General features: G+C 52.3%; 1 protein-coding gene across 1 annotated transcript in view; it reads left to right on the top strand.

Annotated features, from left to right (window-relative positions):
- CHAT (choline O-acetyltransferase) overlaps positions 1-14181 on the top strand; it is a 46118-nt gene that overhangs the window by 20133 nt on the left and 11804 nt on the right. Inside the window, exons 7-10 of the mRNA XM_021699909.1 lie at positions 7419-7588; positions 9998-10098; positions 10987-11115; positions 13682-13804. Of these exons, the coding sequence (XP_021555584.1) occupies positions 7419-7588; positions 9998-10098; positions 10987-11115; positions 13682-13804 (523 nt within the window). The remainder of the gene's footprint in view (positions 1-7418; positions 7589-9997; positions 10099-10986; positions 11116-13681; positions 13805-14181) is intronic.

A 14181-nucleotide genomic window follows, 5' to 3' on the forward strand; every position in this document is an offset into this window, starting at 1 on the left:
AGAGGGAACACAAGCAGGGGGAGTGGGAGAGGGAGAAGCAGGCTTCCCGCCGAGCAGGGAGCCCGATGTGGGGCTCGATCCCAGGACCCTGGGATCATGACCTGAGCCGAAGGCAGACACTTAACGACTGAGCCACCCAGGCGCCCCTGGATGTTATTTAAACCTTCTGTTTTAGCTGGCTCTCTGACACCACTCTAGCAGGAGCAGGGGATGGGTGTTACCTTGCCATAGCCAGGTGGAGTAGAAGTCCAGGTTTCTCGTGAGGCCTATATTGACACCCCGGAGGAGGATGATCCTTATTACTGCTAATGGGAGTGGGAATTCAAGGTCCCCACATGTTCTCTACTGATGCTGTCTACGGAGCAATTGAGGTGGTGGTTACTACCCAGTGGAGATGGATGTCCCAGCTTCTATCTGAGACTGTGCCTTCTCTGATACCATCAGAGGCTGAAATGCTTCATTACAGACTGGTTACGGTAGAAGTCTAGGCTCCCCACTCTGCCTTTGCTGGCATGGAGGAAGGTTATTATCTAAAAGTTTCCTGCCTTGCTACTCTTTCTCTTCCCTGGTCCTTTGGCTAAAGAAAGCAGGCTTTTGCTGGATTTTTTTGTTTGTTCGTTTACATTTACTTGTGTTTTATGTTACTGGTTATTTGAACTCCATGTCTGGGAAATTTTACAGAAAACAGAAAACCCAGTGTATTCATTTCTTAGGGCTACCATAACAAAATACCACAGACTGAGTGGCTTAAACAACAAAAATTTATTTCTCACCATTCTGGCAGCTAGAAGTCCAAGGTCAAGGTGTTGGCAGGGTTAGTTTCTCCTGAGGCCTTTCTCTGTGGCTTGCAGATGACCACCATCTTACTGCATCCTCCAATGGTCTTTTCTCTGGACACACACATCCCTGGTGTCTCTTCCTCTTCTTATAAGGATAATGGTCATATTGGTTTAGAGCCCCACCCTTATCACCTCATTCAACCTTAATTACCTCTTTAAATGCCTCATTTTTAAATACAGTCATATTGAGGGTTAAAGCTTTAACATATGAATTTCAGAGTGGAGGGGATACAATTCAGTCCAGAACACCACGGAATTCCTGAGGACTCTTTCCATCTTTCAGAGTCTCTTGATGTTTGCTTTAAATATTTGTCCAGGATTTTTAGTGGAAGGAACAGGGAAAAGTCCACTTGATGTTCCTGGAAGCAGAAGTCCCTCCCTCTTGAGCTCTTTAAAGAGGATTTTGTAACTCAAGTAAACACAGTTCTGATTTGCAAGAGGCAGGTTTCACTGGGCAAGAAATACTTCTGTTGAAATTTCCATAGCCTCTGGGGACTGGGAGCATAAAGATTATTTCATAAGCCATAGAGTAGAGAAGAACATGGGATGTGTGATGGCAGATTTCCATCCCCAAAGGAGATACAATCCCTTCATCTGGGGAAGAAAAATCCTCAGATGGAATTGACAAAGGTTTCAAAGCTCTTAGCCTCGGGTGCCTGGGTGGCTCAGATGGTTAAGCGTCTGCCTTCGGCTCAGGTCATGATCCCAGGGTCCTGGGATCGAGTCCTGCATCGGCCTCCCTGCTCGGCGGGGAGCCTACTTCTCCCTCTGCCTCTCTCTCTCTCTCTCTGTCTCTTATGAATAAATAAATAAAATCTTAAAAAAAAAAAAAAAAAGCTCTTAGCCCCGGAAAAGGAGCCTAGTGCCTCCACTTCCCTAGACCATGTGAGGCAGGACAGTAGGAATCTGAGTGAGCCAACTTCCCAGCTAGACCAGAGAAGGCAAGTGTCCAAGATAGAGCTCTGAGCGTGTGCATGTGTGCGCGCTCACGCACGCGTGCGGCACACATGTGCACACACACACACACACACAGGTAGAGGTGTTGGGGAGCAGCACCTGATTTCTGCAACCCTCCGAAGACAGAGGTTCTGTGTTCCTTTCATCTTTGCTCACCTTAGTCACAGTCTGTAAGCTTTCAGTCTCTAACAGAAGCTTCAGGGTCCTCCAAGGCTTTGTGGCCTCTGGAATTTCCACATCACCGAAGCTGTCAACTCCCCATGCGTGGGCAGCAGAGCAAGCTCCTCCTATTTCTCAGCTCCGACTTCTCACTATTAAGCAGGGGCTCCTTGAGGAAGATTGATTGACCACATTAAACGAGCCTCCATGTGCTCGATGAGAGAGTCACAAGACAAAAGGCTCCTGCTGCATGCCTCCAGCCCACCACCCCCTGTTTCCGTTACATTTGGGCCAGAGTCATGGTGGATGAGTTTGAGTGTAGTTCATTTTCTGCCTTACATGATAAACTTGTCAGCCTTTGACCGATCAGCTACCCGTATGCAGGGAGTTCATTTACAAGGCCACCTGGCATCCCAGCTCTGCTGTCCTGCTCCCATTTTACCCCGTCTAATGAGCCAGGACCTGGTTACTGTTGGTTGGCACTGAACTCTGGGGCCCTGCACAACCTGCCCGTGATGGTGATGGCTCAGTCCCTCCTCAGGGGTCCCTCGCTCCTGCCTGGAGGTGGCTGGGGCACTGATGCCTGGGGAGCTGTCCTTGTTTGCTGTCAGCTTTGAATTGTCCAGCTGGGAAGGAGTGTGCCAAGCCTCCACTCTCCTGCCCAGATTATGTGTTAGCTCCCCAGCATCCTGGCTAGACAGGCCTGCCCACTCCACATTGGCCTTGGGGCTATTTCTAAGGAAATTTTGGTATAGGCAGCTACCCAGCCTGGGCTCTCAGAGCTCACTGAGACATGGCCAACAGGGCCTAGATGAGCAGCATTGGAGCTGCCCACAGTCCCTTAACTGGCCTCCAGGCCCACACCCTCCCCAGGCTGCTAGGCCTCCTAGACTCTGCTTTGACCACATCAACCCCTGCCCAAGATCCTTTGGTGGCTCCTCATTGTTACTAGATGGAGCCCATATTCCCGATTCTGCCATTCACAGCCCTTGATGATCTGTTTGCAGCCTGGGCATTGGGGTTGCTTGCCTGGGATCAAGTCTAGCTCCCTCAATTTACTGGGTGACTTTAGGCAAGACATTTAGCTTCTCTGTGAATGGGGATGATGAAACTGCCTATCTCATGTTCATCAATATGAAGACTTAGATTTATGCCTGGCACATATTAGGTGCTCAACAAAGACTAGCTAATAGCATCACTTCACTGCGTTCTTCAACCTCACCTAAATCCGGCATGCCTTCACCTACAATCTGGGGGTGAACTGCAGCCTGGGGTGGTCTGCTCACCCACACGTTCCACCCACAAGCTTGGTTGTCTACAGCCCAGTGCTCAGAACCTTTTCTAGCACTGTTATCTCCCTCCTGACATGCTTCTCCCTTCCTCTCTGCCTATTTGAATCTGACCCCAGCCTGGCCAAGACCTTCCCATGCTCTGAAGTCTCCAGCCACCCTGGAATCCCAAAAGAAACACCAGAAGAGCACACAGGGCAGTGCCAGGCACCAGGGCCATTGGCAGGGACTCCTATTAGAGCAGAGAAGGGCAGGGCTAGGAGCCTTGCAAAGGGTAAGGAATCCCTTCCATATCTCGATCCCTTCCCAACCTCTCACCATCCCCCCCATCCCACAAGGCTCCATGCCCCAAAGGTAGTGGTTTTCTGACCCTCAAACCAGCTGGGCTTCTCCAGGTTCCCTCTCTGACCTGCATACATAGATCTCAGCCTCACCTGTCCATGTACCCTACGCTTGAGTCCACTGCCAGCCATGGACACTTTCCTGTACCCATCTGGGCTGGGGACCCACCCCCACCCTCTGCAAGCTCACAGACATGGGGGAGGATGTCAGGGCTTCTGGAGCTGGACTGGCAGTGACTTCTTGAAGCATGGGGAGGTCTGAGGTCAGCAGCAGTGTCACGTGCTGTAGGGGCATGCACAGTGTGGTAAGAGACAAGGGGTATAGAGGGGACTGGTCCAGCCCTGGACCCAGGTGCTGTACGAGGCCAGCCTGGTGGACAGAGCAGAGGTTCTTTGTCTGTACTGAGCAAGCAGCTAGTGTGTTCTGGGTGTGAAGAGTTCTAGAGGGCAGAAGCTCTGTCTGGGCTGCTCCTACCCATGCCAGGCATAGGGCCAGCCCTGTTAAAGGCTCAGGGAGCTTGGGAGGAATTTATGAGTGAAACTGTGATAGGCAGAGTAGGAGAAGGACCCCTATCCAGGAGACATCCTATGCTATGGTGAAGAGATGAATGAGCCCAAGTGTCCAGAGAGAGGCACGAGGCAAGAGGTCCATGCCAGGATTCAGGGGAGGTGACCCAGAGGGGCAGCATGGTGAGCCATGGAACCCAAAGGGCCATGTTTAGACTCAACCTCATGGGCAATAGAAGTCATTTCAGGTTGAAGATGGCAACACAGTGAATGCACCATCCTTGAAGAGCAGAGGGAAGGGGAATTTCTGCAGATCTTCAACTGGGTTGCCTTTACCTTTAGATTCTCAGGGCATGGTGTAAAGCCTTGGAGTTGATCAGACTCCAGGAAAGCCCAAGAGGCCATGTAGAAGATGAGGAGTCATCCTGGCTCCATCGGGATCAAGAGGGGTCCTGAAAGTATGGTGTTCTCCAAACCCTCATTCTATACAGGAAGTGGGGAAAAGATGACCCAAGGATGGGCTGGCTTGCTTGTCATTCTCTTTCCCAGAGGGGAAGGCTTGCTGTGAGAGGGATTTGCAAGAGTAGGGAGGAAGGGGATGGGTGGAGACTGGAGACTCTCTTCCATGAGATTATATATGGACACCTCTCATGAACTGGAGAAATCACGTGGACAGAGCAAGGAACAGCACAGGTGGCCTTAGCATCTGTGTGCCTAGCACATGTTGAAGAGGCCCAGGGGAGAGTCTTAGGGACTGCCCTACTCAAGGCTGACTGCACTGGGAGGGGGAAGTCGCCACATGCCCCAGTGAGGGTCCGGGTGAGGCCAAGAGCAGGGAGGAACAGACAGGACTTCATCGAGGCCCCCCTGGGTCCCTAGCTGGACAAAAGGAAGGACAGGCCCCCACTGGCAACGTCGGACTGTGTATGGACTCAGCTTCCCACTGACTAGGGAAGATACTGTTGTACCTGGCTCCAGCCCATAGGCAGGACCTGGCTGGTGAACAGAGACCCTGAGCCTGAGGGTGTGGAAGTCACACCTGCTCCCACACATTCCCCGGACTTCAGGAAAGCAGATTTCAGATGGCTGTGAGAGATGATACGCATAATTTTTGACCTGAGGCTCCGGAAGAAGAGAAGCCTTCAGAACCAGGGACTTCGAAAGAGGGAATTCTGACTCAGCAGTAAGTGGGATCCCAGTAGGGGAGGGGAAGGGCAGGAACAGAGAGGTATGTGTGCCTGGGCTTGGGCTGACTACAGGAAATAGGAGGGCCAGCACTCAGGACCAGGACCTGCCCGAGTGCCTGCCTTGATGGGACAAGAGAGAGCAGGGAGGGTCCTGACTGTCATCTTGGAGGGCTTCTCAGCCTGCAGAAGGTTTCTCTCTGACAGCCTCCTGGACAGGAACCTTGGATTTCAATACCTACAGCTAACAAGGGGGTTGAATGAATGAGAGAGGACTATGTAAACCAAGGGTGCAGCTTCTCAGCTCCAGCTAATTCTTGCAGTGTGAGAATGTGAACCAACATCACCAGATGGTATAAGTTAGGATTAGATTTGGCCACATATGACAGAAAACCCAAAATAATAGTGGTTTAAAGAAAACAGAGGTTTCTCTCTCTGCCGTATACCAGAAGTAAGCCATCAGAGCTGATACATGGTGGCTAGGATTCTTCCATCACTGCAAGGCTGTGGCCCACATCCATATCATCCAAAATGGAGGATAGAGGTCCAACCATCACACCAGTGTTCCAAGCAGTAGCTAGAGGAAGGTGGGAAGAGGGGCAAAGAGCACATGCTAGTTATCTTTAAGGAAGTCTCTTGGAAGCTGTCATATAGTGTTTCTAAATTTTGTTGGCAGAATTTTGATTCCTAATTTCCTAATTGTAATGGAGCCTGGGCAATGCAGCTTTAGTTCTGGTTCTCCCCGTGCCGAGCTAAAACCAGAAACTCTGTGACTAAAGGGAGAATGGATATTGCCATATGCAGCTAGCAGTCTCTGCCCCATAGTGCCCCCCTTGCCTCCAAATACTTTGCACCCCATCCTCTATGCACAGAATACTCTGGGGCTTGGTGGGGGAGAGGTAACCCTGCACCTCATCCTGTTACAGCATCTAGCCCAAAAGTCTGGATAGAGGAGGTGGTGGAGGTGGAGAAGGCCCCCTGGGGAACAGCCCATCCGGCTGGCCCAGCTCTATTTGGGGAAGAAGCCTATGCTCAATGTCCCCCATGGAGAAATCAAGCTGCCTTGGTGACACGTCTCCTGCACAACTCAGTGGCTCCTAGCCTCTTTGTCCTGATGAGTTCCCCAAGCCTGAAATGGCCCCAATGGGCTCAGCTGGATATGATTTTGGGGCAGGCAGCCTGGCCCTTCCATCTGTGCTCTGCATTGGAATAACCGCTGAGGTGGCAGGGGGCAGGGAGAGCAGCACCTTGACTCCCTTACTTCAGCTTTTCATGTGAAATTGACTGATTTTTAGATTTCAGCCTCTAATGTTTAAGAATTTTAGTTTGGGAGAGGCCAAACACAAGCATGGAGTGAGAAGGGCTAAGGGCTAAGGGCTAAGGGAGGCCTGACAGGGACCATTCTAACTCATCCACCGAGTTATGGGCCCAGCAAGCACACTCCTCTAAAGCAACATTAACAGTTTATTGATTGTTGGGGCACCTGGGTGGCTCAGTCGTTAAGCATGTGCCTTCGGCTCAGGTCATGATCCCAGGGTCCCGGGATCGAGCCCCGCATCGGGCTCCCTGCTCCACGGGAAGCCCGCTTTTCCCTCTCCCACTCCCCCTGCTTGTGTTCCCTCTCTCGCTGTGTCTCTCTGTCAAATAAATAAATACAATCTTAAAAAAAAAAAAAAGAATTTTAGTTCGGGACAAACAAACATGCCTATGTGCCAGATGTGGCTCTCAAGGGCCACCGTGGGGGCGGTGTACACCGCTGGATGGAGGAGTTGGAGCTCCTCCCCTGGCAAAGGCCGGCCTGAGGGTCTGATGTCCATGGAGAAGGCCCCGCGTGAGCCCCCTTCACCCTGACAGGCAGGCCCAGTGACCGCCCATCTGGGGGCAGATCTGGCCACAGCTAAAGAGGGAGTGGGACTCTTGCAGAGACCCTGAGAGTGAACTGGCTGCTGGGATTAGCACAGAAGCTCAGGAGAGTCTAGCTGACTCCACGGCCCACCCACCGGAGTTGGGAGAGGAGTCAAGACTGGCTCAAGGGCTGGGTGTCCGTGTGTGTCTGCCTGCGGCGTGTGGGGCTCTGTGGAGAGGACCTCAGGCCTGGGGTTTGGAGGGTAGGGGTTAAGGCCTTGTTTGCCTGGCCTGCAGACTCCACCAACCGGGACGCGCTGGATATGATTGAACGCTGCATCTGCCTCGTGTGCCTGGACGCCCCGGGAGGCGTGGGACTCAGCGACACCAACAGGGCGCTTCAGCTCCTTCACGGTGGAGGCTGCAGCAAGAATGGGGCGAACCGCTGGTATGACAAATCCCTGCAGGTAAGCCTCCCCAGTGGCATGGCCAGCAGCCTGAGCCAGCAGGTGCTCACGCCTGGCAGGCTCACTTGTTGGCCTGTGCTGCCCAGGATGCTGCATCCGGGACAAAGGGAGCCAAAGGCGCTGGAAATGTGCCACTGGTGACAGCCCTTGGGCTGGCCAGAACTCTTCTTGGGAGCAAGTGACCAAACCCAGCCCAAACTCCCAACCTTCCTACAGCCTGTGCCAGGCGTGTGGGATCTCCGGGTCAGACCTGGATCGCACTCCCCCTCTCCTAGCACACACTGTAAGGCGGGGGCATCCCCGGGGCCCCCCTGAACCCATCGCCAATGCATTCAGCAAGAGTCGTGTCTGATGTCCAGGGATGCCAGCTTTTCTGAATCTCCATCACTCTTGCCTGGCCATTTTAACACACCTCCCTCCATCCCTGAGAAATAGGACAGCCCAGCATCTCCACAGAAAGGAAAGTCATACAATGAAATAAAGCAATTCCTATATTTTTCATGCACATGACATCAACTCAGTAACAAGACATTCACTTTGGCCTGGAGAGAAATTCTCATGCAGGTGCGGATGAAGTTAGAGGTTGGGCCCATTCATTCTTGTTCCTCCAGCCTTTTTTCTCTAGTGTGTCAATCCTGAATTGAACCTTGTTTATTTTTAAAGCTTTCCCCCCCTTTCACAATGACCATATTAAATAGCCAACGATCGCTATGCTTTGGGCTAGCATCGCTCCCACTGATAAGCATTTCATTTTTCTCTTTCTCTGGCCCCTATATTCTGCAGGTTATCCTTTTTATTGGTTTGCATATTGATTCTGCTATTTCTGATGGGTTCACTTGCTGTTGCGCTGGCTGTTTTAGCCCCCACCAGTGGTGCTAATGGCTTGTAATCTTTCATGGAGCAGCTGTGGGAATAAAATGATATAATGGATGTAGAGGACCAGAAGCACAGGAAGCCTCGGTAGTGGTTGTAAAAAGGCACTGTTTTCCTCCCTTTTGTTTTAGTGGCAAGGACAGAAAAGCGCAGGGCACAGTCTTCCCCTCCTGCCCCATGGGGGTGATTGTGCCCACCCCCAGGCTCTTTTCACAGGCAGGACAGACGATCAGATGAGCTGGAGAAGCCAAACAAGCTCCAGGGACCTGAGCTGAACGATCAAGAGCTAGTCTCAGGACAGAGAAGCAGGGGACATTGGGGAAAAGAGAAAAGACTGCAAGGGATGAGTTTTGAGAAAGACTATGTGGGAAGGTTGTTTGGAGAATGGGAGTAAAGATTCGGGCCACTGACACTATGTGAGGGACTGGAGGGGAGAACAGGAGGAGAGTCAGCTCACGTGTGTATCGAGTGTTACAGTGCCCCGGAAGAGCATCAGAAAACTGTCAATAGCTTGTTTGTTTGCTGGCTTGTTTATGGATGGTGGACTAGACTCTCTTGAGTGTGATGCTGTGCCGAGCCGGGCTATGGGGAGCCCCACTTTATCTGGGTTACACTTTAACAATCAAATCTCATTCTGCTCATTCTTTTCTCCCAGGACTTCTGTACATGCTGAGTATGTCCCTTTTCCAAGTCAGCTAAGGACACCCTTTACAAACTCCTTACAGTCCCTGTGGACCTTTCCTATACCTTCTCTCTAATCCTCATAGCAATCTTGTGAACTGGGCTTTATTGGATCCATTTTAAATGGGAGCAGACTGAAGCCAGAGAGCTGAAATGTCCTGTCGACGGTTCCGCGGAGGGCATGTGGCCATGGCAGACCTGGAATCCGGGTCCCTGACTCGAAGCCCAGGCAGAAGTTCGTGGAGCATCCTCAGAGACACCTTTCCTTCACTCCCATCAAGAGACAACTTCTTTCTCCCTAGGAATCCCTACACCATCCAAATCGGATCGTTATCTTTCATTCACTCATTTAACAAAAGTATTGAGCACCTACTATGCGGTAGACACAGGTCTAGATCCTGGGAATAAAATTACTGGGGGCCAAACGCACAGGGTCCATTTAGACACATACTCACACAAAGCTGTACAGGGTTGTGGCCCCTGTGGCACACTGAAGGGGGGGGACACAGGCTTAACAGAAGCCAATGGAACTTGCCCATGACCTAAGGAAACTGTGCACAGCTTCAGTGTGAACTCTTAGGAATCACCGAGCTACTTTAGCCAGGAAACCTTGGGCTCCGCTCTCACTGCCGGGAACATTTCTGGGAAGGAGGTCACATTATAGAGCTGTCCTGAGGCCCCCATGTTCTCAGGCCATGGCAATTTCATATAGCATTCTTTTGGGGACATAATGTGCTTTGGTGTCCTTGGAGGAGAGGTCCCCCCGAGAGGCCAGGGAGACCTGGCCTGGAGCCAAGGGGCCAGTTTGAAATACAGACCTTATCTGACGTCCACTCACCTCTCTCCTTATTACAGTTTGTGGTGGGCCGAGATGGTACTTGTGGTGTGGTGTGCGAACACTCCCCGTTTGACGGCATCGTCCTGGTGCAGTGCACGGAGCATCTGCTCAAGCACATGTGAGTCTGGGCACAGGGCCCCTCTGCAGCAGCCATGGGAGCCAAAGCCAGACTGCCAAGGGGCTGCCAAGCTAGGCCAAGAAAAATTTGGGTGGCCACCGGGGGGCTGCATTAGTCCGGAAAGTGTCTTAGCAAAAGATGGATTCGAAAATCAGCTTGACATCATCAGACACTTTATCTGCCACGGACAGAGGGGGCAGACAGGACATCAGGTTTAGGGCGGTTAGGGAGAAGCTTGGCCAAGAATTCCTAGCCAAAAAGGAACATCTGCTTTGGCCCAGGGAAGTCCAGACCCATACCTAGTGCTTGTTCCGAGTCAGGGCTGGGCCAACTGTTGACCCAGCAGAGAGGAGGGGAGGTCTCTGAGCTGCACCTCCTTCCATCCCCTTGGGCTGGATCTCTCTCCCTAGCTTCCAAGTTGGCTGGACTGAGGGCTTTGCTATCCCTTAAACACACTGAGTTCCTTCCTCCGTTCATGGCTTACTCATTCTCTCTTTCCAGAATCTTCTCCCTGAATCTAAGTTCCAAATCTCTTCTATGATTTAGGAGCTCTTTAGAATCCCTAAAAGCCCATGCCAACCCTCATAGACAAACAACACAGTTTGTTTCTTCAGTTTCTCTCCAAGTGTACGTGGAGCAGGAAAACGTGAAAAGAAATAGCAGGCTCTGGAGTCAGGCGGAACTGGTTGGAATCCCAGCTCTGCTACATGCTCATTTGGGTGGCCTCTCTGATTGAGCGTCAGTCTATTTATCTGTGCAGTGGATCCAGGGGCAGGCAGCTCACACCCCCTGAGACTCCAACAGCTAGGATGACCGCACAGGACAGGCACTGATGTCCGCAGCCTTCAGCTCCCAGGGCCGTAGGCTGTCACCTCTTTGTGCCTGCAGGGTGAAGAGCAGCAAGAAGCTGGTCCGGGCCGACTCAGTCAGCGAGCTCCCGGCCCCCAGGAGGCTGCGTTGGAAATGCTCTCCAGAAATTCAAGGCCTCTTAGCCTCCTCGGCGGAAAAACTTCAACGGTAGAAAGTCCAAGCCTCTTTAAGGGCAATGCTCTGGGGTCACCCCGTGCCCACCTTACCCCAACCCCCTCCACCGGGGACGATGAGGCCCCCTGGAAGTTTCCAAAGACCCCAGCTCTCTGCCTCCATTCACCCACCTCTGCCCCCCGCCTACCTCCTCATGGAAATGTAGTCAAACTAAAGGAGAGTTATAACTCTCGGGGAAATAACCTTGCTGAAGTCTCCATCATTTCCATAAAATGCAAACATGGGGCTATTTTTTCAAGGGTTTCACCTGACTGAGCCGAATCAAGGAGGGGAAATCATCCCCCCATTTTGGGGGGGGGGAGTAATAAACAACTGGTTTGAATAGGTCATTTGAATCCAAGCTATTTCAGTTTGCTTGAATTTACACTACAATGTGACAAGGGGGCCTTTCTCCCCAAGGGGAGAGAGGCAGTTCAGTCCCTAATGGGACCCATGCAGAAGGGCCGGGATGGGCGTGGGCCTCTTGGGGCGGGGGGGGGGGGGGCACACTGGCACAGTGCCAAGTTGTGGAGGGAGCTGCAGGCTGGCAACTAGATCTGGCCCTTGGTTGTTCATTCCCTCATTCGGGAAGCGAGCATCATTCAGTCATTCATTCATTCATCAAACATGTGAATGCGCTAGGACTGTGGAAAGGCTAGGGACACAGAAATGAATATGCCACAGAGCCTGCTGTCCACACTTCAGTGGAGGAGGTAGACCTCCCAGACCAAAACACGTGTGACACAGGTGCCCAAACTAGAGAAAGGCATACAGGCCTGAACCCACAGAGGACACAGCAGTGGAATTCTACCAGGACATTGTGGGAGGGCTTTGCAAAACGGGCCTTGAAGGATGGATAGGAGTTTGTGGTGCAGGCAGCTAGAGAAAGGCAGCTTGTTCAAGCTTGTACATAGAAGGTTCATACAAGATGCAGGGTGGTTTGGAAACCAGCAAGTGAGAGAATGGCCAGAACTGAGGCACTAAAGGGAAATTGAGGCCACATTGTGAAGAGCTTTGCTGTTCTTGTGTTATGGGGGCCTGGATGCTGTCTTGCAGTGGGGAGAAGCCCCTGGAGGGTTTGGTGCAGGGGTGCAGGGGTTTTCAAGGAGCCAGTGAGGAGACTGTGGGAAGAGCGTGGTGAGCAGGACAGATCATGGCCAGGCTTAGAGGGTAGGGAGGACCAGTCCGCGGCAAGCTGCTGTGGGGGCTGACTGGCTGATGTGGGAGAGTAGGAGAGGCCTCGAGTATTCATCTACAAATGGTGCTGATATCTCAACCGTACGGGGCTGTTCTGGGATGAGCAGGCCTCTAGGAGAGTGAGTTGGTGGGCTGGCATCCTTGGGTGGAGAAAGATGCCCACTCATTTTCAGAGATCGGAGTGGGGTCCCCGAGGTTCTCTTCCCAGAGGTGGGGAGCCAGGAGAGGCCTGAGGGTGGGAAAACAGGAGGAGCCTCGGGAGTCCCGAGCTGCCTGTGGAAGGAGGCAGGGTCTGAGTGGGCAGGGCTCAAGTGAGAGGTTTCCGGGTGGCCGTGTGACCATGAGCTCAGCCTGCCCAGAGACAGTTGGCGAACAGGCTGGACTGAGGGGTGAGTCTCCCTGGGTCCCAAGAACCTGGCACGGCCCCACCAAGAGCTGAGCAGGCAGAGAGCATCTGAGTCCTGTGGAAGTGTGTGAGTGGAGGGTTGAGGTTGCCTACCCAGGGCTCTGCATTCACATACAGCCAGTGGACAGACGATGTGGACGCTGCCAAACTTTGCTCCAGTGGACAATCAGCCCAGACCCCAAACTCATTATGAAGGAGGAGACTGGCCAATACTGGGAGGGGGAGACAAGTGCTCAAGGGTCTCAGTATAGACTCAGGGTATCTACCTGTTACTCTGACAGTGACTCATGGGCTTAACAGTTGTTTCTGGGTAAAATGGGTTTACAGTCACCAGCAAAGCCCAGACGAGCAGCCCTCGCCGTGGTGACCATGACCACCAGGGAGGCCCCAGGCATTTCTTCTCATAGTAAAACAGGGAGGAGTCTCTGTGAAGAGATAATAGCTTACAGCCATCTGAGAAATGGGCCTTTCCTTGGGCAAAGGCTGTGTGCCAGGTCTGGCAGAATGGCCAGGATGCCAGAAGAATCTGAGGATGTGGGACACATATTCCCAAACAGGTCAGATGAATGGCCTCTTTCAGGCCCACTTCTGTGGGCAACAGGATTCTGGGATTTTGTTTGTGGGCAGTGTTCTCCCTGCACATGCAAATGTCTCTCAGGCTCCATGCCCCTATGCCCCTCCCTGCAGCTGGGCCCCCTCCCCCCCCACCAGAATGGGGCCACTGCCCTGCCCGGCCAAGCCTCCTCTTCAGCTCAGAGGAGCTGATCTGGCATGCCCTCTGCCATTTCCATATGTCAAGACCTGTCTCTGACACCCAATATGTTCCCAGTGGGTAAGGACCACGTCCTCCCCTTCCAGAGCACTGGATCGTAGACCAAGCTTGAGCACCTTGGTTAGATCTTGTGGTGCGTGCAGTCTATTTTGCATGCAATAACACCTCTTCTTCTTCTTCCACAGAATAGTGAAGAATCTCGACTTCACTGTTTATAAGTTTGACCTCTTTGGGAAAACATTCATTAAGAAGCAGAAATGCAGTCCTGACGCTTTCATCCAGGTGGCCCTCCAGCTGGCCTTCTACAGGTAAGCCAAGCCTGCCAGCCGAACGACTCTGCCCAGGTGGGCTGCCCGACAAGCTGCTCTAGACTCGAGTCTAGAAACATCCTGGAGGGAGGAATGATTTTCTGTGGACTTAAAAGATGGGAAGAGCAGGGTAGGCTGCATGGAAAGAGGTGCTGCCTGAACTGGGATTCAAAGTGTGAATCCAATCTCATAAAAGAGTGGGAAGGACATCACGGTCAAGAAGTTGCCCGAGAGAAGGCCCAGGTGCTGCTTCTCTTCCTGCCCTCAGCCAGCCCACATGCGCCCCTGTAGCTGTGCTTTGTTCCTTGATAAGGACGTGGAACCAGCATGCCCGCCTCCATGGGTCAAGTCAAAGAATGTGAACTCATCTTTGATTC

The sequence above is a fragment of the Neomonachus schauinslandi genome, chromosome 6 (genome assembly GCF_002201575.2).
Source record: "Neomonachus schauinslandi chromosome 6, ASM220157v2, whole genome shotgun sequence".
Classification (NCBI taxonomy): domain Eukaryota; kingdom Metazoa; phylum Chordata; class Mammalia; order Carnivora; family Phocidae; genus Neomonachus; species Neomonachus schauinslandi.